Genomic DNA, 27,609 nt, shown 5'->3' on the forward strand with positions numbered 1-27,609 from the left:
TTTACTGTTTTCACACCTTCTTTATTTTCCAAGCAGTGTTAATACGTATTTTAAATATTGCATTTACTTTGTTAAAACATGAAACTATTTATGTACATTTGTTTGCAATCTGAGAACACACACTGTCAAGTAATCATTTGTACAGTAATAACATGTATCAAAAAAAAAAATAATCACAGCCCAGAATTTTTAACATCCACTCCCCCATTTGCTTTGATTTAAAAGCTGCACTAATAGGAGAGAAGCCTCAACATTATAGCAGTTGAAACAGGAAACAAACACTGCTCTCTTTTAATAATTGTCTTTAGCTGCTTTGATTGGTTGCAGTTAATATTAATAGTATAACCTTTAAAAATTGTGGGGAAAGGTGATACTTTATCTTCACTCCTCATATTAAGGCTCCAAAGCAAGCTTAATGAGAAACCATTATAAAATCATACTGCTAAATAGTATCTTAACTCACAATTCAGCCTATATAATTATGTCAGTATTGCAACTGACAATTACTACTGATATATCAAACTTACCTTTCTCACACTGTGCTGCTCAGGATGTGTGTCACGATTACAGCATTAACTATTATTTGGGCTTACGTAGCAAGACAGATGAGAGCTCTACCCTTACCACAACAATACAGAACTCAAATTTTGCTTACAAACAAAAATAACATGGTCTCAAAACCTATGGATATGTATCCATGACACAAAACCCACACATACCTGGCAACCTCTGCTCAGGATTTGTCCCGGATTGACACGACATTAGGGCCACTAGTCAGGCTTTAGGGACTGGCCAAGCTTTTTAAGAGGGCAAGACCAGGACGTAGGCACATTTCAGCATCCCTGGCTCTAAACAATGCCTGTCTTCACTAGCACAATGTGACATTAAACTCATCCAACTAGTAGTGAACAAAAAAATTGGTAAGCACATTTATAAATGACATTTTAAAGACTATTAACATATAAAACATTATAATCTTTATGAAAATAGACCCCTTTCAGCATAAGCTTGCCTTTCTGGGGGAGGGGGACACATACATTTTTTCTTTTTTATTTTTTAAAAGGCAAGTGTTCTCCTGGACAGCTGCCAATAATCTTGTGTAAAATGTCCTTAAAGCAAGACAAACTCCTCTGTACTAAATCTTTTTAATCTTTTCTTTTCATCCTCAGAGAAAAGGTCATTTTCTTCACGGAGTGGACTGGAAGCAAAGTCATAGTCTCTAGAATGACCCTTTACAAAAGTAAACAAGGGATATTTCTCCTTAGATGAAGATTTCAGCATCTACAATGTAAAACACATACCCGATAAAGCGTTAATTGGAAATGAAGAAACACAGTAAGTAGTGATATTTATCTGATGATGACTGCAAAGTAAAAAATGCATTTTTCATTTTTATTATCAGCATCACATTAAAACAAAAGCATTGCACAATCTAAACATCCCCTCCTCCCATTAAACAAACATTTGCTTCCATTTCTTCTTCAGGTAGCTGCTGATTTTATGTCTAACCCTGCATCTTGTTCCATACAGATCACCTCTATATGCTGTTTGTTTCAGTGCAGCTGGAGCTCTTTGTAGGAAGATAAAAAACTCTACAAAATAGTTAATGGCCTTCTCAAGCACAGGTATGAATTCTGTGGCAACTAAGCATTTTGGAGAGATATTTTTATTGCAGCATCAGCTTGTACAATAATCAATGTTTTTATTAAAAGTTTAAACACAGACACCTATGTAAATAAGCCAATCAAGAGCACCTGGTTAAAAGGAGGTTGACAACAGTAACAGGCTGTGGTAATGAGGGTGCCAAAAATCTACATTTATAAATCAGAAGACTGAGCATAGAAAAAGCTGGTGGTGGAGAATGATAAATACTAAAACAGATCAGCAAAATGCCTTTAATAGCAGATAAAAATCCACCTTTCAGGCTGTTTTAGACACTTAATTGTTTACTGATTTTTTTTTCCCCTCATTTTTTTTTTTATTTCTTACCTGCTTTGAAAAAACAGCACAGTGATGCAGTGACATGCAGAACTACATTAGCCTAGAGGTATACACTGTGTGGAACTAAAATCACTAAACGTAATTTCATAAGAACAATTAATCTAGAACAGTAAAAAACCTAAATAGATCTTTTAACAGAACTATTTAAAAAAAGACAGTCAGGGGCTGAGGGGGGGGCTTAAAAAAACATAAAATCACACAGTAAAATCCTTGATTTTTACTGTGGTCTGAAATTTTCCACTTTATTCTTGTCTATTGTAATTGCATTTGGCTATTTTAATGTGAAACCTGGGTAAAAGAGTGAGGAGATACAGGAGACATGCACACAGTAATAAGCAAAAGAAGAGTAACAAATGAGCCTTAGAAGGAAAAAAAGTTTGTAAGACATACAAATGCTTTGTTTCTTGAGAAGACTAGATAATTGGATACAAACCCTTTCATCTCTAGGGGCTGAATACAAGCTGGTTTAGTAGAAACAGGAATTGATAGCCACACGATGGCTGTTTGCTGGTCTGTGAAGGGGATGGGTGGACTCTGGCCAGCTCCTAATTGCAAGTTTGCAACAGAAAACTCCTCCGAATAGCTCAGCTCTGGGACCAACCGACCACCGCGCCTTTAAAGCTGGTCCCTCCAAATCAGGACAGGAATACACCTGCAGTTCCACTGCCGCTGCCTGTGTTCAGCTTTCCCTGAAAGCTCCTCTCTGCAGGTACCTGTGACGCCTCTCTCCGTGTACTAAGGGAGGTGATGAAATACTAAATACAGAACATAAATGCCTAAACAAGAGTCAAGTGGAACTTGGCTAAAATTACCGCAATTACTGTTAAGCTACATCTCACTCAGTGATCACAGAGAATTTGAAACTCTAAAGAACTTGCAAGTTCTTTGGATGCCACCGTGACAATTTCTATAGAGAAGTTTATTGATAAACTTCAATATGTTTTAGTATTTCAGTGTTAGACTCAGACTGCCACTGCAACAATTAATTCTTTGTGCTGCACTGCGTCCAAGTTCAACGCTCAATCAGTCCAGTTCTTCAGAGGACTCCTCGTTTCTACCAAGAACCTGGGCTACAAACAGGCAAATGCAGTTGTAGCCCAAGTGGATTATTTATTTGCTGCCATGGGTTTTGATAGGGAAACAATTCACTGCCTTAGCAGAAAGAGAAGCCTGCTACCAGTTAAGTAACAAAGTAAAGTAGCAGCAGAGGCTGCGGCCAGGAAAAATCAGAGCAGCCCCAGGTGCTGGGCAAGGCCAGAGCTTCTTGCTGACCTCCTGGATCTGCCACACAGCGTTGGGAAGCCCGGCTGGAACCGCTGTGCCGGCTCCGTAGCTCTGCTGGAAGTGCAAGACAGAAGTAAGACCACAGCCAGTCGGCAAGTCCATCCTTCTCAAGTCCAGATGTGTTTCCAGGAATCCTTAATCTATCAGTTATTTAATTCCAGGTATTATTAAACTACTTAACAATAGCTGCCTAACTAGCAGAAACGGAAAGAAAGAGTAACCTGACTGTGATTTGGAGTCTCACCAATCGCTCCATTTGGGCCCTTGATTTCAATGCCCTAATTTCTCTATCACTGAATATATGGCTCATAAGGTTTATCCTCAAGTAATAAAAGCTAAATCTTTTCTCCCACTTCTTATTGCCCAGAAAAGTAGCAAGAACCTGAATTTTCCAGTCTAGCCTACACAGGGCACACTGGGAGCATACTATGCTTTATAGTTCAAGAGTTACCGCACTCAAATTGCAAACAAAAGGGAAAAATAACAGAAGAACAGGAAAAAACAAAGGATGTGAAGGAAGGAAAGATCATAGACTGTTTCCCACATTGTATTTGTACCCAAACTTTCCTCTGTTTTCAAACTTACTGTGCCTGAAATATTTATATAAAATAATGTCAGTAATATTGAAGAACTTTTATCTGATACACCAGGATAATAGCTCCCAGACTTGTATCAGCCATGACTATCTTCACAACGTATGTTCAGAAAAAGAAATGTACTTAATCCCAAACTTGAAAGAAAAGAATGAAAAACAAGAAAGAAAACTTTCAATGCAACCAATTTTGTAATTAGATTTTTTTTTTTTTTAAACCATGGTATTACATTCTTTCTTCTACATCACAGAACAGGAAAACATGGAAGAATAGAAACTTCACTATTTAAACTTTCCATATATCTGTTGCTTAGGAACTTCTACTTCTTTAGATCTATTTTCTACCTCTCTGTGTAAGAATCAACTTCAGCATCAACCAGTATCTACTATATACAGTATTAAGTTTAAAAATGCTTTTTTGGCTGTAATATTAATACCACTTAACAGCACACTCAGAATGCTGTACAAACATTAATTCTTTGTGCTGTTGTGATAACTACTGTGGGTAGAATATTAATATTGTGACCATCTTCTGCTGCCACTGCATCCTTTTATAGACTACTTTTTAAAAATCGCAAAACAGTAATTTGTTACCACAGCTAATAGAACATATTAATAATGCTGCATTTCGTACACTCAATCAAGGAAAAAAACTCAATTACATTTGGACCTAAATGAACCTATAGTACTGCTTTTCAAGTGGAAGGATGCGACCAGAGAGGTTTGCTGGGTGATACCTGCTCCACAGACTTCAAAACATTGTTACTGAATCATAAACACACTTAAAAATGCCATGAGAAAAAGCACTTAGGCTAACAAGAAATAATAGGCAATTCAGGTTTGCTCGAAGGCTCCTGTGCACCAGAGCATCACGCTGGGGGCTGCTGCCTGCAGCCGCCCCTGCCACGGCCAGGGCACGGTGGGGCTGGCCACGGTGAGGGTATGGGGTGGCGGGGGCACAGTGGGGTGGCGGGGCTGGCCATGGCAGGGGCACAGTGGGGCTGGCCATGGTGGGGGCACAGTGGGGGTATGGGGTGGTGAGGCTGGCCATGGCGGGGGCACGGTGGGGTGGCGGGGCTGGCCACAGTGGGGGTACGGGGTGGCAGGGCTGGCCACAGTGGGGGTACAGGGTGGCGGTGCTGGCCATGGCCACATTCCCACCTCACGAGTGCCACCTCGTGGGGCCACCAGCCCGCTCTGCCACAGCCCGCCCCTGACAACACAGCCCGGGTTTTACCCATCGGTAAAACTGCATGAAATGAAAAACAAGCTGGATTTTGGATGATTATAAAAGCGGCAATAAATATCAAGAAAAAAATGATGTCTACTTAGCAGAGCGAAGCTGATTCTCTCCCCTTATCCGTACACAGCACACACACGCCGCTCTGGCTGAGGCATCGATCTGCTAACTCCGACACCCACCTTCGTTATTTCTTCAGAAGCCTTCTCAAAGTCCTGCACAGTTCTACAATAAAATCCTATTGTGCAGCTCGGATCCATTTTTTTGAATGACATCTTTTTGGGAGAAGGACAGTGGAATGACTGCAAAGTTCAAGATTAAAAAACATGAAATACATGGTTAAGGTTGAGAATGGCACAGACCAATGCATTTACTTTTTTTTCCACCAACAGCTTTAACATACAATCCCCGGTATGACTTGATTTAAAACCCAGAACACACTTTTGAAGTTCTCTCTTCCAAGTCCCCCCAAAGGTTCAAGTGATTCCACTCTTCTCCACATGTATCAAACCTCCTGCTGTTTATGCTGCATTCACCAAACTTGCACAGAACATCATGTTAGTTTGAAATCTGTCAAAGGTCTGCCGCTCTGAGCAGTACTTTATGAATATTCCCAAGGCAGAGGAGGTGAATGCTCTTCTGCAAATTGAATTTGTAACAGCTTTTGCACTATCTTACAATTACTGCTTTACTACCACCACCCATTGCCCCGTTCCCTCCCCCAGCCTCTATAAAAGAGACATAATGGAATAAACCAACCTCATGCATTTTCCTTTAGTAAATGAAATGGGTTAAAAACCCCACAAAAACCACAAAAGCAAAACCGTATTACAATAATTCACAAGGAGAAAAAAACCAAACAACATGCCCTGCTTTATAAATGTTTTTTTCCTAACGTGAAATCTCTTTTCATGACAGATGATGCTCTGACAGTGCTGTGAACTGATACCATCAGCAGCCATGCTTAAAGAAAGAAAAACCAAACAAATACAAAATCCCCTTCCCCACACTCCTCATGCTCCGTTTACGAGAGAAAAGAGAAGTATATGCTGTTTATTTAATATGGGAACTGTAGTTTTGGTGAAGCTCATAATAACTGAAATGATTTCGCCACCACTGGCTGTCTCTCAAAGGGAGTCCTCTTTATGCTGCTCCTAACACGCAGGACTACCTCTAGTAAATCACTAGCAATCCTGCTACAGCTGCTCAGTAACAAATGCTAACGCACCACGGCTGCACCACACTGCAACGGAGATACCACTGGACTCAAACACAGATTTTGTTTTTCCCTAACTTGCCCTGACGATTGATATTCTCCAGTGAATATCCTGTGCTGTTTCCCTTCCCGTTCGCACGTGAGCTGCTCTGGCACAGCGCGGGTCAGCACAGCACCAGGACAGCTGACTGACACAATGCTAACACCCGGACACGGCAAGGCAGGAGATTTCTTACCAACACCACTCTCTTTCCTCTATAAAAGAAAACTAACAATGGTTACAATCTAATTTGACTACAGCAACAGCAACCCCTGACAGCTAACATCAAGCAGTCTGTACGTTAGAAACCCATTTTATCCTTTTTTGCCAATCAGAAAAGTCAATCTACAGAAGACAACAGCACCAGGTACCTAATCAGAGTGTATCTGTCAGTGTAATACTTTTACATATTGAAGTATATTCTTCTTTACTTCTGATTACAAACCTAAGAGAGGTATTTCTATTAAACCTCTGCTAAAAACCAGCAAAGTGAGAAGCACTATTTCTACAAGATTGATTTTAGTCACTGTTTTTTCTCCTAATTCTGTTCAAATTGTATACGAAGAAACTGTACTTTGAATATTCATTCCTGAGTCATCAAATACATAAATCGAACCCTGCCTTACCTATTTCAGCAACACTGTAACTTCAGTTGTGCTGTGCTGTTCAGGGCAGAAGTCTTAATGCTACACAAATCACTGTACAACAAAGAGAAGTGGGTAGGCTTTTTTTTTTTTTCCTTCACTCCTCCAAACAAATGGATTCTGGAAGCCAATACAGAGTGGATTGATCTCCAACTTATTCTGGACAATTTGTCAATTTTGAAAATACTCCCTACAGATAAATCTAACAAGGAACTATCCACACTAAGAAAGCAATTTCTGTTTACTTTTGACATTTCTGGACAAAGATATAATACTATTAAATGCACTAAGCATTAAATTGCAATATATTTTCCGTCTGCAGAAAAGCATTAGGATGCGATCAAGCCAAGCTGGCAGCTCGTGTACCTTCAAAATACATTTTAAAACATTATTATTATTATTATTTGGAAATTCATACTAATGCCAGGCTGCAGCGCAGTCTGGAGGATTAGTCGTGGGAACTGAAACCAGAAAGATATGTATTTTTTGTAGCTTGGCAACTGAGCTACGATGTGACCTTAAGGAAGTCACTTCAGCTCTGCTTCTTTGTGCTCTTCCCATCTTTTGTCTGGCTTACCCAATTAAACTGTAAAATCTTCAGAGAAGGCACTGTATTTTACTACAGTTATTAGCATAAAGGGGCAAGGATCTTTGTTCTAATCTGTGGCTGCTGCCACAATACAAATAGGTAGAGCTGGAACTCACCAACTCTTCTTCCAAATAGCTCAACAGGGTAAATCTAAACGCATCTCTAAAAATAACAGAAGCTTCTGTCTAGGGTATTTTCTTTTTTGCTGCTGTTTTCCTTTTTTTTTGAGTTCAGAATCTTCTCATTCTCTAGAGAATCTTATACTTCTGTATTATACGTCACACTAATTAAAGCATCTTGTTAAGCATAAATACTGAAAAATATACGGTGTTTGCCTTAGGTTGGCCCTAGGATTTGGCAACAGCCCTGTGTATGTCCTTTGATATACATGAGTACTATTTGATGGTATTTTGCTTAAGGCATTGTGATCAACTTCAACCTACATTAACAGATCTTTCTTTTCATGATAACAATAGACAGGACCACTTCAGCTCACTCCACTGTTCTCAGTTTAAGTTAACTCTTAGCTGCCACACAAAACAGAAGCTGTGAAGATATATAACTTCATTACACACCACTTGACTTACATTCAAAGTGTAAACAGTCAATTTAAGATCCACCTACTCAGTTCCTTGGGTGTGAGTTTAAGAGTTGTGCCTGACTCACTTCACTGTTTACAGAACTTTACTGCAAACCTTTAACAATTCTACACTAAGTAGCTACTATTGTAGAGGTGGTGGAGACTAATCCATATTCCTCTTTCTTATTTAAACGCAGTATGTTGTTTCTGAAGCTGTGTTTCCATGTTTAGGAGTACTTAACTTTACAGAACTCAGCGGCATGAGGAACTACTACTCTTAATCAACTCTTGTTCTAGAGCAGTTGATGCTGTCCTAGGCAGTGGATACACCCAGAGAGTGTTTCTACACTGAACGAAGAGTTGCTCCGAAGATGCTGGAAGTTCATGTGGAAGCTGGACCCAAGATCAAGAAGGAGAGTTCGTACAGATTGCACCGAGTACTTCTGCTGTGAGTACTGTGGCTATTGAACACTTACTTCTGCAACTGATAATGTTTTCTCATGGTACTTGTAAATTGAGTCCTTTAATAACCTCCTTTAGCTCTATCTATTTTCAGTACAAATTATTTGGCAAGAGGTTAAAGAAAAGGGAAAACAGTATTGTAAAAAAAACAAGCATGATTTTTAAGACCAAGGCATAGCCTGAAAAGACGCAGTCACTACATCTAGATGAACCCAGAAAGTCATGGCCTAGAAAGGGGTTAGGGGGGAAAGAAAGACCAAACGCAGTACCTACACCTTCAGACCTGTCAGCTTCTGGGAAAGCACTATTTCATAAAAATAGCTTGATTAAAAATAATAATAAAACGTGTTAAAAGAAACGGTTCAGAAGACTTGAATAAAATTCATCTAGTCAACCACAAACCTCACTGATAAGCCTCAAAAATTTCCATTTGTATGAAGCTAAAAAAGTGACCTGCAAAGCTGTTAGCAGCAAAAGTTACATTTAAAATGTTAACCACCTACTCCAGTATAGAAATAGTATGAATTCCTAGATAAAGCAGCAGCAGGTAAACCCATAGGAACTCTGGTTCCCAACCGACAACAGACTCCTACTATTGAATACTACAGTAATTCTCTCCATGATGTTGACTGAAAATTGAATTTAGAATAAAATAAAATTGACCAAAAAGACAAACTAACAAAAAATCCAAATAACTCAGGTTTAAGATCTCCAAACACTGTCTATTTTCTTTGGTGGAAAATTACTTAAATGATCATCTATTATGAGGTTTTCTGATGATTAAAAAGAAACAGATGAAGATTAATGAAGTAAAAATTAAAACCCCATCTTGAGTTGTTAACCTCTGGTCATTTTTGTTGATTATAGGCCTATAAAGGAGGGCAGAACTTTGATAAATAACATGTAACTGTAAAACCATAAAGATGCAGCTAGCTAGAACATCTCTAAATAATTAGTGTTTGATTCATACGGGAAGAAAACAGTGCCAGGTCTATATCCATACTACCTCAAGAGGGAAATCCTTTATGCTGACATCTACAAAAGATTGGCAGTAATGAGGATCCATGTAAATCAAACTGTCATCTACAAGGACAAAACAGAAGACAAGTAATTCAAAAAACACCTTATTATTACACTGCTTACAATCCAATTTCTATGCAGAACAGCTGAAAAAAAAGCCAGCAAGTAACTGCTTGCCAGGCTGATATTCATTGACTGAAGCATAGGTTTTTGCAGGACAGATTAACTTTTGCATAATCAAATATGCTTGTATAAGCAGAATTTTTATAAAGTGATGAGACTGTCATTTAATTTTTGGTGATAAAATTACTTTTACAAACACACAATTATATTCTGGAGTTTGCATATGAAAAATGCATTGTGCTACTTCATTCTGACAGGAAGAATATATTGCTTGTCATTTAAGCATCAACTAACACCACTTAAACTAGTAAAAAGTAAATACGTAAATAAGAACTGCCAGATAGTAACAGCAGACGTTCCTGAAGTTTTGTGAAACAGATAAATTATGCCTTGTTTATGCAACAACGGAAATTAAATGTACATTTTACAGAATCCAATTACTCTGTGGGGTAAATGACAAATGACTGGACTTGGGTAGATATGATGAATTAATAAGGTACTCATTTTGCTATTTTAATCATGCTATTTCCCACTGGTTTGATATTAACTTCCTAACTCTTAAAGAAAAATATTGAAGAGACATAACATATTAAAACACTAACCTTGAAATCCAGCAAAGTAATACGACTGCTTGGGTTTGCCACCAATAATACCAACACAATACTCAAGGCTTAAAATTCCCTACAACACAAGAACATTAAATAATTAGGACAGCATTAAACAGAGTAAGTATTGAACTGAATTAAACTCTTTGCTCTTTCTTTACTGCTTTTAGGCAAATAGCTTTTTTTTTTTTTTTTAAAGACTGACTTCATGACTTTCTGGGGCTTGACTCAATTTTTAGAAGCTTAGAACTGACCAAAGTGAAAACATTCCACCAGATATTCCAGAGAAAGTCCTCCCTTTTCATGAGATGTCCATACATTGAGAGAATTGACAGTATCATTTTTGGGGAGGAGACAAAACACGTCATACAAGTTGAGCACAGGTTGCTTAGTCAAAAAAATATCCAAGTATTCAGATTTACAGAGTTCATAGACATTTACATTCTGTGGCCCTGGGGGCTCTGTTCTTTTTGCATTCAAATGTCTAGAGTATGAACTTTTACATCATAGGGAGAAATGCCAGTTGAAGCAAGAGTAATTACAAGATACAGCTCTAAAAACAGAAGCCCAAAATAAGGGAGGAGAGCGAGACACACAACAGACAAGCCCCATAAATCTTACTGGATGTTGGCTGTGAGGGTAGAGGAATCAGAGCCATCAGTATGTAGCAACTTTGAGAAAGAGCCATTACAAATACACCGTATGGGACTTCAAGAGGGAGAGGGGGTGAGATACAGAAATCATTTCAGTCTGGAGGCGGAAAGAAAGAATCTACTCCTCCAGCCAGGGCAAAGCGAGGAGCCACTATGGGCAGAAAGAGTTGGGAGACCAGCTGTGTGCTACAGTCACACCAGCACTGCCAGGGCATCTCTGTTCATTCAGGTTGAAGAGTTGGGTTCTGTAATCCACGTGTCTGTGCCAGCACACAAACCTAGCAGACTTATCACTACATCATCAAATGTTGATTTTCTGGATATATCTCCTGGTATTAGGGAGAAGGATTTACCTGTATACACGCAATTTTGCCAAGGTGAGAACAGTGCAGTAGCTTAGCTGACTGAAATTCCTCTATCACCCACAAGCTCTGGATGCAGTCACAGACAATGGACACCAAAGAAATCACCCTTGATCATTTTCTATTAAAAGAAGTGCCTAGCAAAGGAGTGGAAGAAGGTACAGAGGACTTTCCTCCCTCTCCCTTCAACATATTTCTACTCTTTTTGCTTTCATGGGGTTCTGTTTCTCACCAGAGCTCATTAGGATTTTTGTGAATATTCAGTCTTGGCTTAACACAGTTCTCCATTAGTTATCCCACCAACTCCAGTGGGAGCTGAATTTTGCCAACTTGAGCACTTTGGAAAGCTGAGCCCAACTGTTCTAATGAAACTGAAGCCCAAGACCATTAAATACTCTGAAAACTGAACAGCCTTTAAATGTCCATAAATCACAGTGGTTTTCTTGTGGCACTAGACAAGTGTTGGGTCCAAAGACTTGGATGCTGGCCCAAACTGGGACAGCAATCCAGAAGACTATCAGTTGAGCTAAAGTGAAATCTCCATTATCTGGCAGTTATATCTATATCCTCTCCTCTAAGAGACCAACGATTAAAAGTATAACTGTTACATTATCATTGTGTAAGTAGGGAAAATTTCTCTCAACAAAATTATTGATATTTCATGTACTAATAAAACCAAAGCTTCTTGAGATAAAACTTTCTCTGCTTAGACAATGACAAAGTAATGCAACATAGCAAAAACTACTGTACTCCTCACCTGAGATGCTAATAAAGTCAACTTCAGCATGATTTATAAGGGTTAAGAGAAAGGCTGCTTATTTAAAATATGAATGAGAAGGCTTTTTTACAAAATGCTCCTCGATGGCTGAGCATTACAGAGCACTTAGGCAGAGCAGAGGCAAAGGCTGAAACACCTAAGGAGGACACATCCTCTGCCAGTGAAACAGAAAGGGAGCAAAGCTTCTTAGAGTTATGAATAACTGTTTAATCTATGGGAATTTTCTTGTAAAAGTGAATGATAAAAAATTTATCAATTTTCATCCATAAATATAAAATCCTTTGTAAAAATTACCTCTTGTACTACATTCTAAAATCTGCATTTTTAACTTAAATCCAGAGCCCAAGAAATTTAGTCGCTTCTTGTGAAGTCAAGCTAGAGATTGGAGTGACTAATATATGCAATTGAAAGCCCTCTTATCACAGTCTCCATTATCACAGACTGCAAAGGGCAGCACCAGGCTTGGTAAATGAGCGGCAGAAATCCCAGTAAAGCCAGTTGTACCAAGATTGCAAGCCAAGATAACGTGACTGTGCTACAAAACCCAGTGCCATCAGACTTATTTTACTCTGGCAAAAGAGTGTTTTTGAGAGCTAAATTGAGCCATAGATAGACGTCAATAATAAAAGCCAGTATTAAAGAACTGGAGTCACTTTTCTTTCGCTAAAAAAGCCTTATGAAAGTTGCAGAAGCAACTGTTTGCTAGCTTACAAGCAAAGGCACCGTGTGTCTTCCTGGACCTGACTCATTCAAAGGCTTTTTTGCAGTTAACGTTGAAAGATGTCTAAGACCACAGGCTTAACCGTGTCAGAATTAATCAGGAAAGAATTAAAACTTTTCCAAAATCAACTGTCTGAAAATACAAGGAAAAGAATCAGGAAAGAAAAACAATTTAATAGTATATCATTTAAATAAAAGGCTTCATCACTCAGTCTCCCCATGCCATTAAAAACCAAATGTTTTCCTAAAATTTTACGGAGACAGTTGCCCCCCCCCCCCCCCCCAAAAAAAAAAAGATGTTAATAGACTCTCAGATTTTGTTCATGCTACTACATTATGGTCTTTTAAAAATTAAAGACAGATAAACAGCAGCATGGAAAATGATAAAGCAGCAGGGCTAGGAGAACAGTCTCTCCCCTAAGAGAAGTATTCTAGTGCTCAAGAGGCAGGATTACAGTAATTACAGTAACATCTTCAGGTGCTAGCACCATGTGCAGAACCTCTGCTGAAAACACAGAGGACAGCATAGACCCTCCTCCCCTCTGCTTTACTTTTTTCCAGTTTGTTTTCATCTGTGGTGACTGCTTGCTACTCCTGCATCACTGTCCTCAGAAACATTCATCCTAATATCCAGATAGTGAAAACACACCTGAAGTAGAAACTAAAGATACCAAAAATTTCTATCCCCTAAGGGGAAGAAAAAGACAAAAGAAAATGAGAAGAACAGACAAAAGCAACAACCTTAAACCACTTGACATTTAAGAAAAAAAGAAACAGAATAAGGAATTTGGTATATTTATATTTTAAAATGCTGACTGATACTTAATATAGCACAACTCTTAATAGCATATGTAACTAAATTACCATTTGTAATTTGAGCCGCTGCATTAATGTCTTTTCAGGTAGCTACTTTAGGAGTAAGACAGTTATCACAGCTTTACCAAGGGACATCATGTGCTCTGCAATTACGTCTGATCTTGTAATAGGGAAATTTAAAATCTGTAAAGTCAAACTTTACAACCTTCAACTGTAAAATCACCACCACACATTTAATAGGTAGAAGATTACCATCATGAAGTCGCTTTTCATATCACCTAGTGCTACTATTTGAAAAATGGTTGAACTCTCATTTCGTACCTTTACAAACTCCAAGTAGTCCATGTTTGTTCTCTCTCCACCGAGTCTCACAGGAACTAAAATAATTACAGCTTTTGTGTCTGCTTTTCCAGAATCCATAAAAGAAGACTGTCTGTCAATAACATCTGAACTGTAGACTGCAAGGAGACACACAGAAATATTCATATTTAAAATATAACTGCTAGCTCTTACAAAGACACACCTACAACATGTCATCACTTAGTTTGACAAATTAAAACTGCAGTCCTTCAAAATCTCACTGTCCTCCTGAAATACAACTCCTGAGTGACTCTGACGAAAAACAGTGTTATGCCTCCTTATTTTCAGCAGTATTTTGTAGAATGGTAATCTGCTGCTGCTGAGATAAGATACATTGCCAAGGAAATGCAGAAGGGGTAGGCTAGGAGAAAGCCAATAAATATTTATTCACTTCATATAAACTACTTCTAAAAGGAGTAATTTAAAACTTGAAAGCCTACAACTAACAGAAACGTCCACATGTTAAAGGAAAAAAGACAATAATTGATTTTAATAAATACTCAGGTTCACTGTCTAAAGTTAACACAGTCATTGAAAATGAGTGAAAAAAATTAATGTAGTATTATTGCTTATTCCCTCCAAACTGAGAGATGCGAAAATCATCACCAGAACAAACAAGTGAAAAATTAATAGAATTTTAAGTTTCCACTGTCATTGTAAGTCAGGTGAAACTGGTTTGCAGTGTATGATTAAACAGTGTCTCTTTAAAACCAGTTTGATTGATTACCCAGGGATGTCGGTCTCGTCTGTCCTATCCCAAGATCAGTTATGACATAACTAAAATTTCTGGCAGCTAAACATGGCTACTGAAGTAATACATTGTGCTTAGATTTGAAAGACTATAGTCATTAGTGTAAAGTTTCACTGCACGTTTAGTTTATCTTGTCATCATTTTCTGCTCCTGAACATCCAGAGCTCTAAGCTCCTCTGCCCATTATTGATTATTTAAAATGCCACGTTGGAGCAGAGGAAAGGTTACCACTGTCTGGGGTTCACTATCCTGCTCACATCTTTGAACTCCAAGCGAAACTGACTTCTTACTAGTCTAAGAGACTGGTGCAATGGTTTTTTTCCACTAGAAAAATCGGTAAAAGGGAATCCTGTGATGCAAAAGACAAATAAAACGTAACTAACAAATCTAACTGCAGTATTTTTTGGTTGTTTGGTTAGTTTTGGGGGGTTATTTTTAGTAAGATAATGAAAGTTCTTACTAGCTTATTGAACAACATTGATGTGAGTACAAAACAGGTTATTAACTGATTTAAATCCAAAATAAAAAGTTACAATGGGCAGACTGTAAGGAAAGGTTATCTGGCTGGATTTGGATTTCCACTATAAGATACCACACAAGCAATGTACAAAGCTTTCAAGTCGTGATGTCTGATCTCAAAGAGAACAAACATCTGTATATATCGAGAACCCCTTTGTCTACATAATCTCAATTTTGTGGATCCATTTTTCAGTTTATTTTTTTTCCTTTAGAGCTCTATTGTTAAGTGCTTACTGAAAGGCATAAAAAGCATCTAAAATGTTTGTAAAAATCTACATAATCACAACATTTACCTGTACAATCCTGAGCAACATAGACTGTTACTCCTTGTAGCTCAGGGTCTCTCGCTTCTTCAACAGCTTTTCTAAGTACAAACACAAAACTATTTAACTCATCTCTGATTTTAAAGAAATTAACAGTAAATAAACATAAGTTATTTGATTTTTAGAAACAGGTTGGTTTTAATTGTTTGTTGTTAGGGTTTTTTGTTCTGTTTTGGAGGGAGCTTTTGTTCTTTTTTTAAAATTCAAGACACCTTCCATTCCTGATAAATACAGATGGGGGAGTTTTTTTGTTTGTTTGTTTTTAAACACTGGATACTAAGATCCAGTGTATATGGCAACATGTTTTTTCCAAGCAAAGATGACAGTGTCTGGCTATTTAGAAGAAACAATGAAAACCACAAAAAAAAGCCCAAAGAAGCACATTGACATACCATGAAATTCATATTCACTACCTAATTTCTTTCTGTTTACAGCAATTTTCTGTCATGTATATTGGCATAATAAAGGCTACATTTGCTGATAAAAATCCTGTTTTCAACTCAATAGATCTCTTTGGTTGACCTCAGTTCACATAGCCACAGTTCAACTAGCCACAAATTATCACCTCATGTCTATGGAAATAAAGGCGAGGGCATAGAAAGCTGTAAGGTTTCACCAAAACTTTCAAAAAGATAATTGCAATATTTGGCTATCCTCAAAAGAGTAAGAGTAATGGACCTAAAAACTAAAAAGAAAATATATGTCGGTAGTCTGAAGCATAATCGTCAATCAAGGACAACATTTGTAAAGAAATTAAACTGTTCAAAATAGAAGATTAGCCTTTGACTTCAATACACGCTTGCATTAAATGGTCACTATCCCTTTATTTCACAATATATTCTGAGGAATCATTTAATACAGTCATTCTCAAGTTATGAGAGAGCTATACATTGTTAGTACTGCTGTAAGAGAGAAAGGAGATCTCGGAAAGGAAACCTTTGCAGTGTTGGAAATCACCCGTAGGTTTGTGTTGAATGTAATTCTTGACCACTACCACCACCCCCCCCCCCAGCTCCCATTATGTAAACAGGCTACTGCAATTTAAAGCAAGCAAAAAGAATTCTGACAGTTTCTATCATCAGAAAAAAACAGAACACATAAATAATGCTAACTTCTCACATCACTGTATGCATTTGCATGTATGCACACATATACACCTGATTATTTCAGCACAGATTCACTTAACATTAATATACTTTTATACTAAATATCAGATTCTTTTATACTAAATATCAAATTCTCCTATTCACATAGATAAACATATGAACTTCGGCTTCTGCTGCTTAAATGACTTGTTAGTGATTCAGCTTACAGGTAAACTGGAATCCACTAAGAACATGAGCATGTAATATGGCTATTAAAAAAAGACAAAACAAAATCTGTAATATTCCAAGAAATGGCATATAAAGGCACATAGTATGGAGAAATTTGACTTTCGACTTTTTTTTAACCACACTGAATGTCACAGACCCTTTACTTTTACTGTGATATAATTATAATATTAATAGTCCCATACATTTACAGTTTCACAAGAATTTGATGTGTGCAAAGAAATGCTGAAAACATCAATTTTAGCTCTGACATTTCATTACACTATCAGTACATTACAGCCCCCAGGTTACAGTATAAAAAAAAAAAAAATCTATAATGTTATGCATGTTCCAAGGTTGAAAGAGTGGTTAGTTTTTAGAACATTTCATTAAATGCAGCTCTACTTAAAAGCCTAGGTTTGGGAGAGATACTTGGGACTTCTACTGCCCAAAGTACAGGAAAACAGGAATGTCTTTTTTTTCCTGAAATAAGATTGAACAAAAGCTCAGAGTCAGTTCCTGCACCTACTGCTATCTCCCTTCCTGCCTCTGAAAAATCTCTAGAATTGCTACCAATACGGACATTTTACAAAGCCAATCATGAACAGTTAGATGCTCACTTAAGCTGAAGTAATCTCATGACACTTTGAAATGCTTCTCCTGTAATGTGTAAGGCACGGTAACAACAAAGAATAAAGGTATTTTTACCTTAAAATGTGTGCAACAACTGCAGGCCCATACCAATCTCCAGCAATTTTCCCAGACTTCTTTCCATATTCTATTAGCTGGTGTAAGCCAAAAGCTGCCAGCGGAGAGTCGCCAAACCAAGAAATTATTTTTCTATGATAAACTTCATTTCTCATTTCATTGTCATCACAGTTTCTCTTTAATGTTCCCTGATGATGATTTGACAGGATCTTGGGTTCTCTCTCTGCTGTAAGCGATGCTTCGAATGATGCTGTCAGCTTTTTCACTGTATGGACTGTCCATGATTCAGAATCTGAATTGTCAATGTCCAACGCGTCTGGCCAGACCCAGGCTGCAGCAAGAAATTTTAAGATGCATATTAGGCTTAATATTAACTTTTTGGTGTAATTCGCAAAGCACATTAATTTCTCCCCAATGTTCCTTAAACTAATAGTATGTACTTTACATACTGAGATGCAGACGTCAGTGTTAAAATTTAAACAAAGAATTCGAGTGGAGTATGATTTGCTTTGATTTTCTGCTGAATGATAGGTGAAACAAAATACTACTAATGGTACATTTGTTAACAATGTATGCTATCTGAGAGAGAGGTCAGCCTCCATGATCCCAGTCAGTTAAATACACAAGATATACCTGATTACAAGGCACAGGTTAGAACTATCTTACATATTAAAAATATGAAAACTGGCTATTTATTACCATCTAAAAAGTTTTACCACGTCAAACAAGAAGTTTCAAAAGCTGTTTTTAATTCTTCTGATTTGTCAGTTATTAAAAAAAAAAAGCAAACCTGAGGAATTATTCATGTAAAAACAAACACTTGTTCCTGGCAAAATGTCAAAGCAGATCAGCAGAAAAACAGACAAGATTTCTTTATTTACTAAATTTGTGAATTCTTTACATAAATTATGAGACAAACTTGTTGAAATATTATTCAGCACAGTCCTACAGTCTGCATTTCTAGCTAAAGGTTTCTCCAAGCGTTCTCCACCCAGCGTTCCCCTTCAGCGTAACGGTGGTTCAGCACATCTAGGGAACAGTAACGCTGCCCTTGTCAGATGACTGAGTCTCTCCCACAAGTTCAAACAACAACTTGCAACACAGAGCGTGTGAGGAAAGCTCTGAAACACAGCGAGCACACTGCTAGATCAGAACATAGCCTGAAGGCCCCAAATGAACCTGCCGGAAGGCTGCCACGTGCAAGCAGGAACAAACCCTACAGATGAGGTGCTTTTGCTCAGCGAGCCAGGTCTGGGTAAACTCCAGGAAGTTCAGAAAACCACCATGACAGCAGCCAGAGGAACCTTTTCTGACAGAGAGCAAGAACTGCAGCCTTCCTCAGAATTGCTACTGAAGTACCTATGTAAAAGTCTTTGAGAAACAAAGGAGAAGCACAGAGGCAACTATATTTTAATTCTAAAACCTCATTCAGAGCTCCAGTAATGTCACAAGTATTGCTGGTAACGGCCATAATCCATGTCACCCACTCTTTAGCGCAACAACCACCCCGCATCAATGGCTCTTACCACGAGTGGCACCTCTCTGTGAAACCTCAGGCCAGTTTTTCATTGCAGACCCAGGCAGATGCATGCGTAAGCTCAATGTAGCATCACAGGCCTTGCTATTCCTCTACTGTGAGCTTCAAATTTAAGTCAGTGTCTTAAGCACCGGCATTTCAAAGTAAAACTTAACCCGTCCCTTAATATTTAAAATAAAAACTCATTTACAACATCATTCAGCAGTATCTGGAACATTCCACATAGCAGTGGAAGTGTAAGTATTCCAGCTAGTAGACTGCAGTCAAGTTTTGCTTTGTAACAGAAACAATACCATTAAACCATAATGAAAACATCCCTGGGAAAAGAGTAAACAGCGATGAAAAACTTCATGTAAACACTTAAATATGTTTCAAAAGCTACCCAGACCTCATAAAAAGCTTTTCAAAAGATAATTCACCAGCTGTCAGAAGACAAGGTGATGAGAAAAGTAGTCCAGAAAGACCATCCACATTCTGTTTTTCTATGCATTTGGATTGCCACAGAAACACTAGCGCTCTGGAATCACCAAATCACTTTCCAAATTAGGATGCATGGGGGACAGTGCAAGGAATTCTTTGTAACCACGGATTTTAAAGATAGAAACCTGAGGCTTTTTTGTTTGGGGTTACTGCAGAATGAGCTGTTATGCATTCCTACTCACAGTTAGTCTTCTGATCAGATTTTTTTTTTAAATGTACGTATTACAAAAGTTATATTTAAGGGATTTGTGTTCTCAGCAGAAGTATTTTCATAGGTTTTAATATCTGCAGTCAGTTGAAAGGGATAATGCATGTTTTATGACTTAAATATCTACACCAAAAGGAACATTCAGTAAGCCAATCTGACGGTTCGGCCATGACACTGCCAAGAAAGATGACTTTGTGATGCAGCTGGTTTGGGACTATGTTCACAGTTTACATCATATTTGCACAGTAAGTACAAACTATTATCAAAACAGGCTTTCACAACTATCTTCTACGAAAGTATTCCTGGGCTCCAGCAAATGGCTGAGTAAACAATACGCTGTATTCTCTCTAACTAACATGTCTGGGTGGCTTCAGGCCCATGTCTTGGATCATTCTGACAACAAGCAGTGGTGACAGAGGACATGAGCAACTGTTTGAAAGGAGCAATGTGGTAGATTATGAAAGGGATTGAGAAGAAGAGGGGGTAAACTATGACAACCAAAAATACCTCTACGCAGGACATGGCTGAACTTGGAAGAACAGAGAGGATTTGCACTCTTAGCCTGTGAAAGCGGATAGTGTTCCCAGGCTCCTAAAGCTGCTTCTTTCAAACAGCTGTGACTGAGGATATTTTGAGATAGACAGTGATAAGAAAAAAAGGGAAGTTCCTCTGTAAGTACATGGGGGGAAGGGAGGAAATGAAATGGTGAAAATTTCAACAGAAAGAATGATGCATGGAAGTTAGATTAGAATCCTTCTATTAACTCAATATATTAATACTAGAAGAAATTGAATAATGTACAACTTCAAAACTGATAAAAGAACATCACTTTTGCCATAGCTCACAGCTACGGCTGTGGAACTCATTTCCATATCTTGAGTTGAAGAAACAAGCAAGTTTCAAGAGAACTGGCCACCTGCATGGATAATAACAATACCCAGGTATGGGATCACAAATTTTTGTGGTATTTTACTTCACAGTTACCTTCTGTGGAGTTGCCAGTATCTCCCTTTGACAGACTTTGGTATTGCCTTTTTCAGAAATGGAGGAGTAGGACAGCTAGATCGCTGCTCTGACGCAGTATAACAATTCCAATATTAATGAGGAGTCCAGAATCAAAACCAGCTTGCACTTTTGATGTGGGCTACATAAAGAGCATCACACTCCCTACAGAACGCCCATGCCAGATAGAGATCTTCTCTCATAACTTACCTCTACCAAGAAAGTGAAGCATAAGACCTTGAGCCAGCAGCATCTGACCCGTTCTCAGTGTGCAACCCCAACCACAGTCTGTTGTTAACGCAGACCCCTTTATCTGAGGGAACTCCTCTCTGTAAGTCAGCCATATTCTAGAAATAAAATCTTTACGAAACTCCTCAACATTTCCTGAAATCTCTGTGTTGATTTTATCAAAATTGGACCCATCTGTAGAGAGTTCACCAGATTCTGCAAGGCAAAGCACAATTTCATTTGTAACTTGGTATGGCACTTCTGTTATTAGAAGGAAAGTAAAAAAAAATACAACTATTCTATTAGAAAAACAGGGCAAACTTGCAGAAAGTAACAATCACTTCAAATACAAGAAATGAAAATTGGAAGGCAAGCATAAAAAATGTGCCAGCTGGGGGGAAAGAAAAAAAAATGCAGCCAACATTACTGTGCCAATGGAATCACTGACTTGCAACTGCTTAATTCACCTAAATGTAAATGGCCAAATAGAGAGAGATTCTTAGAAAACTGCATTCTGCAAAACGATAACAAAAGTCTTGGCGTAGTGACTCTTTGTACAGGTGGTGTTGGACATTTAAACGAGTATTTTCTAAGCTTTTCGTATTTACATTTTGAATTCAGTAATTGTTAATGATGGTCTTTCTAGAAGATTATATCCACAGAGCTCCTGCCGAATAAGACTGGAATGAGTGAACTGCTACGTACATACCGTCAGTTTTGAAGTGGTAACATTTTCCCAGCAGAAAGACTGGAGAGTTTCTACTGAAGTAAGTTTTTGTTTTCAACACCCAACCTAAAATAGATGCAAAACAAATACAAATTTGTGACTGAAGTATTCCAAAAGGGAATTGCTAATAGCATCTGGTTAATAGCTCTACAAAACACAAGAGTTCTGGTTTAAAAGTAACGTTGTTACCCATATATGAGTGTTTGAACCCTAATACAATGGTACTACTCTGCAGAAATTGTTAGGATTAATTAAACATACTTCATCAAAAAATTAAATTGCAGCTTTCAGACACAAAAGGGGTAGTATAATATGCTGTACAAATTCAAAGGGCCAGAATTCAGTTTTTAGGTTTTGACAGTGTCCCCAGACAGTAGCTTTTTCACTTAAGTCTTAATCCTACAGTCTTTTATATCCTAAATCCACAGAGTTTCTTGAACTTTTCCTATCACATATAGGGTGTAATGACTACTATTCCCCTTCAACCACATGGTAGCCTTAAAGAAAGGAGAAGAAAAGCATCTTTTCATCTTGCCAGACATCTCCAAGGTTCAGTTATTAGAATTAACAAAATTTATCAGAAATCTGGTGGTAAATCTGAGTGACCTCAGTCTTAGAAGGAAAGAAGGAAAATTAAGGTTCAGGACAGATTAGTAAAGGGCACACTTGAAAATGTGGTTGCTTATAAACAAATTACTGACGTTCAACTGAGGAAAAGTATGTTACTCAAGTGTGTGAAGTGCACTCTTCAGTGCAGTTTGTATTTCACACACCATCCTAATTTTTCCAGAAAAGTACATTAAAAAAAAAATAATCTTTGTGCAGATGATTCCTTATTATCCTTATTTTAAAGTCTATGCAAATCTAGTGTCATTTACGTAATGTATTTACTGTTTTCAAAATAACTAGTTTTAAAAGGAATTATGCAAACTTGTTTGAAAAATGAAAAGCTACAGGAGTTTGTTTACTTGGGCTGTTTATAGTATCAAAGTAAAAATGGTTTCAAGTGCCATCTTGCATTTTTATTATTAATATTATTTAAGTTTCTGAATCATGATCCCATTCATGTTAACAAGAAACATTCCATTCATTTCAGTGGAGACAGGATCTTACCATCCACTGTTTCACTTACTGTATTTCATGTTGTGCCATGCAGACATAAACTTTGATTTTATCTTTTCTACTTCATCTGTCCCCGTGGCCTCCATATTCAAATTCTAGAGAAAAAGCCATCGCTGTCTTGTAAGACATTCAGTTCTGCTACTGTAAAAACAAAAATACAAACATATCCATGGGCACTGAGAACACAAGGTATAGTATCACAACCAGCCCACCTGGGTACTTAAGCCTAACATGACCAGAAACAGCAATAAACTTGCAGAATCTTTCACTACCAGGGACTGAGAAGCAATCACATGTTCCATGAATAAGTAATAAAATAATTTAATTCCAAATATACACCAATAAAATTACTACACAAAGCGAAATAAAATATAATGTTCTCCAACAGCTCTCTATTGCCCAACAAACTGATCTAGAGCGTATAACCTGCGCTGGCATACTCATTCTAATTGGCAGTGAAACGAAGAGCTATGATGCATTTCACTAAACAGAATAGATGCTATTCTTTTCTGCTGAATAGAATACAATAAGCACTTTTTTTCCCCCCACATCAGGGGTTTTGAGCACCAATAAACAAATCTTGGTTTTAAAAACAGCAGTAGCTTCAGACTTCTAATCAAGAATTTTCTAAGCCAAAGTTTACAGGCACTGGAGGAATTGAAAAACAAAGTGCAAGATGTTTTGTTGTCTGTGTGCAAGGCAGAAAATGTGTAGTACTGAAGGTGTGCATAGTAACAGTGACATAATTTTGTACAGAATTAACTTACTAGAGGTAACATCAGAAGATGACTAGAATATTGTCATTAAATCCATGTTTACTTTACATCTAATTATCACTTGCAGTGCAAAAAAGGCTCCCTTCCGATTTGATCATGTTGTCTACAGTATTCCAGCTGTATTGTAAGAATAAGAGTTGTAAAATGGTGGTAAAAACCAATACAATGCAGATTAATTTTGCAAAAAAATGGTTATAAATTTTCCAAGGTGGGGGTGGGAGGGAATGCACTTTTACTGACACAAGATGGACTTGACCTTAAAAGCAACCTAAACTGGTAATAATACAGAAAGAATATATACTACCTTTATCCTGTTTCTGAGAAATCTGAGAAAATGGGACGCAACTCCCTTCATAGTCCACCTGCACCATTTGTAACAGGAAGTGTGCTATTAATTGAGCTTCCTTCACTGCATGTATTCTGTTAATGGTTAACTTTAAAATAGTTCAGACAGGAGATTTTGTTGATGATATTTAGTAGCCCAAACCCTTGCATAGATAGCTGAAAAATTAAGAGCTGCTGCTTCAAGGAGCTCTTGTGGGACATCAACAGTTGATCAAAAGTGGTACACCACTGCAACCTTCACTGAATTGTTAGCTAAATTGTGATAACATCAGATGGTGACGTGAACAAAAGTAAACTATCTCATTTAATTGATAAACTTGGACCAGGAGCACACACCACAACTGATGTTATACATAACCACAGAATCACAGAATTGTCTAGGTTGGAAAAGACTTTGAAGATCATCCAGTCCAACCATCAACCCAAAACCTCCTTACTTTAAAAGGAGAATCTACAACCATATTCACCTTTCCACATGTTGTTGTCCACTGAGTTGGGATCAAAAGCAGGACAAAGACTAAACCATGTTACTTCTCTCCACTGGGAGCGTATTTTAAGTAAAGCCTAACCACTGGTAGTGTTAACTGAAGACAGTGTGAAGATGTTGGGGTGACAGAGTTTTCAGAGCCTGAGGGGACTCACATTGTTTCTGGGATCAGTACATAGGGCAAGGAAAACAGCAGTCTGCTGCCCAAGCCACCCCTAGCATGTTTTTCCACTATTCCATTGTATTATTTCTTAAAAGTCTGTCAACAGCTTTTTGATGGAACAAGAGGCAACACAACCTCACAAACATGCAGGAAGACTGACTTTTTTTTGCTAGTGAAAATAACTAATAGCCACAACTCTACTATGATTAGCCTTGTGTTAAGCTGGGGTTTTGTAGGGGAAGAGAAAGACAATTTAAGGTTGGGTTTTAATTTCCCACCTTTTTTCCCCCCCTCTTTTTTCTTTAGGAAAAAAAAGGAGAGACTGTATCACTGACTCTAGATGGCAAAGTTGGTAAGATGAACTTCTTCAGGAGATGTGTTTGGTCCAGCCTGCCCTCACATGATCAGTCAGCAGTGTGCATTTATGCAGAGGCCACTTACTGCCTAAAAGCCAATATCTATAAAAGCTCCCTCTGGCTAAAATTAGAAATGAAACAAACTCTACTGCTCCAAAAGGGCCTGGAGGAAAAATTATTGAAATGAGAGAGCAGCTCATTTTCCTTTAAAAGACAATGGTCATCGCAACACATTTTTCTTTCATCCAGTGACATTTCTTCCCTAGCATTATGCTAAAGATGTGGAAAGACTTCTAAGAAGAATGCTAACACAAAGCAGGCACATTTATTCCACTGGAAAAATGCCGGCTCTTCCCATCAATGTAAGAAGGCATCAGTAATTGTTCCACTGAAATTAATGGAACAGCATCAGGAGAAGGTCACAGGGAATACAGATTCAAGCCCAACAGGCACAATGCAACCCCCATTATTAAATCAAAAGCTAATGGTTTTATAGTGAAGTTGTCTCACTTAAGAAGTTATCTAGAACATATATTACTAGTGTGTTACTTTACAGAGTGACAAGACACACCTCTTAATGAAAAGTGAAGTCCTGCCCCTCAGAGCCCCCATTACTCGGCCTCTGAGGGGGGATGATTGCAGTGAGGTGGCTTTTGTTAATAGTGATGAAAAAACCCCCAACAACCTAACAGAATTTGTTTTCATTAACAACAGAAAAGCAAAATAACCTGCTGATGCAACCACAGAGAAAAGGCAGGAATGAAATCTAAATGTGACTATTAATTAAGTATGAAGACCCCCTTCACCTTTTTTCTACCTGGGAAGAAACTGAATCAGCTGCGACGACAGTCAGCAAAACCCACACAGAAGTCCCTGACAGAGAATAATACAAGAGGTCATTTTTAAGGAGTTACCCCTTTCCAGTTGCAAACACGTATCAAGACAGTTAGAAATGATACTTGGTAAAGGGCAGATGAAGAAAAACAGAGGGTTTTTTGAAATCCTGTAGCAAAGAGCGAACATTTTACCCATCCCGGATTTAAAGCCAAGTAGGAGCTGTTCGCAGAGAAGCCGCCTCCCTACTCGCCAGTTACTACTCCGGCTCTCCACAGCCGGGGCAGGCGGGTCTTTGTATCCTCACGATGACTCCCGCGGGCTTTGTCAGCAGACGGCGGATGGAGGGGGGGGATCCCGAACCGCCTCCCGGCGGGAAGCGAAGGCGGCCCCGGTTACCCCCCGACCCGCGGCCGCAGCGCGGCTCCCACAGCGGCCCGCCGGCGGGACGAGCAGACGCTGGCCCACACCCCGCTCCCCGGGAAAGGGGCTCCCGAGCGCGCTCCTCACCCTGCGAGACACGCACAAACGGGCTGGCCGGCAGCGCAGCCCCGGGCCTGGGACGCCGCCCGGTAGCGGCCGCCTCCTCGCCGCCCCCACTGAGGCGTTTCATCCCGCCCGGCGCCACGGGCCGCGCTCCCGTTCCGGCCAGCGCTTCCCCCCAATCCCACCCCGCCCCGCCCCGCCCCGCGTCCCTCCGCCGGCCGCGACCCGCTCACCCCTCCCGGAGCCGCCGCCGGTGCGGGGCGGCGGACGGTTAACGCGCGATCGCCGCGGCCCTCCGCGGCCGCCGTAAAGGGGGCGGAGGAGCCGCTCGCACGGTCAGCCGCCGCTCAGCCGCCGGAAAGCGGTGGGGCCGCCGCTTACCCGCCCGGTGAGCTCCGTGGCGCAGCGGGCCGGGGAGCGGCCTCCCGGGGCTTCAGCCGCGGGGGGAACGGGGCGGAACTACAGCTCCCGGCGGGCGCGGCGGCGGGAGGGCGGCGGGCGCGGCGGCGGGCCCGCGCGGGGCATGCTGGGAGCTGTAGGCCGGCGGGAGACCGCCGCCTGAGGAGAAGGAGGGAGGGGCGCAGCGGGAGGCGGCGAGGCGGGCTGAGGAGGAGGAGGAGGGCGGTGGGGGGCCTGGCTGCCGCGGGCGGGCCGGGCTGCGGCTGGAGACGAGCCCCCGGAAAGGCGGGCGCAGGGCGGGAGGTCCGGAGGCTTTGCGCGGGAAGTCCAGCCCCGCCGTCAGGCCTCGCCCGCGCCATCACGGGTGGCTGCAGCGCTCTTACCCCTCACGGCCTCTCCAGCTGTCGCTTCAAGGTGTTCTGCTTTTTTTAAAAAATTATGTTATCATTTTAAAAATTTTTGTGTCTTTTGACTCCACTGCAGCAAAATGGTTCCCAAATCTCCCAAGTTCTCTGGGGGCCGGTAGTACTTAAATCTCCAGCCTAAACACATACGTGTTTGTTCACATGCCAACAGTGTTTCCCAGTTCAACTTCCTTTATTTCTTTTCTAGAAATACATCAGAGTAACTGCATCGCCTCTCAAATCTCCTAGGCTAGACGTGCTGAGGGGTTTTGGGGGTTTTTTAGTCTTTGTGAAGTAGGTTCTTCATTATTCTGTCTTAAGCTGCTTAACAATAATGATTAGCCGTATCAGGAACCAAG

General features: G+C 39.5%; 1 protein-coding gene across 6 annotated transcripts; it reads right to left on the bottom strand.

Moving 5' to 3' along the window:
• ATG4C (autophagy related 4C cysteine peptidase) lies at positions 1-26,908 on the bottom strand. Of its 6 annotated transcripts, none has more exons than XM_074831851.1 (12): positions 26,681-26,895; positions 25,934-26,000; positions 23,011-23,141; positions 21,861-21,944; positions 21,134-21,367; positions 17,697-18,027; positions 15,649-15,719; positions 14,047-14,183; positions 10,394-10,472; positions 9,655-9,731; positions 5,300-5,419; positions 1-1,281 (listed from the first exon to the last, which is right to left on the bottom strand). In XM_074831851.1, exons 3-12 carry the CDS (start codon positions 23,084-23,086, stop codon positions 1,111-1,113), a joined length of 1,380 nt encoding a protein of 459 aa, XP_074687952.1. In that variant the 5' UTR covers positions 23,087-23,141; positions 25,934-26,000; positions 26,681-26,895; the 3' UTR covers positions 1-1,110. The 6 variants fall into 6 exon arrangements, with proteins under 6 accessions (XP_074687952.1, XP_074687955.1, XP_074687953.1 ...); XM_074831854.1 differs by having other exon boundaries at positions 26,829-26,894; XM_074831852.1 differs by lacking the exon at positions 25,934-26,000 and having other exon boundaries at positions 26,829-26,908.
• Positions 26,909-27,609: the final 701 nt, after the last annotated feature.

Source organism: Strix aluco, chromosome 8 (genome assembly GCF_031877795.1).
Source record: "Strix aluco isolate bStrAlu1 chromosome 8, bStrAlu1.hap1, whole genome shotgun sequence".
NCBI lineage: Eukaryota > Metazoa > Chordata > Aves > Strigiformes > Strigidae > Strix > Strix aluco.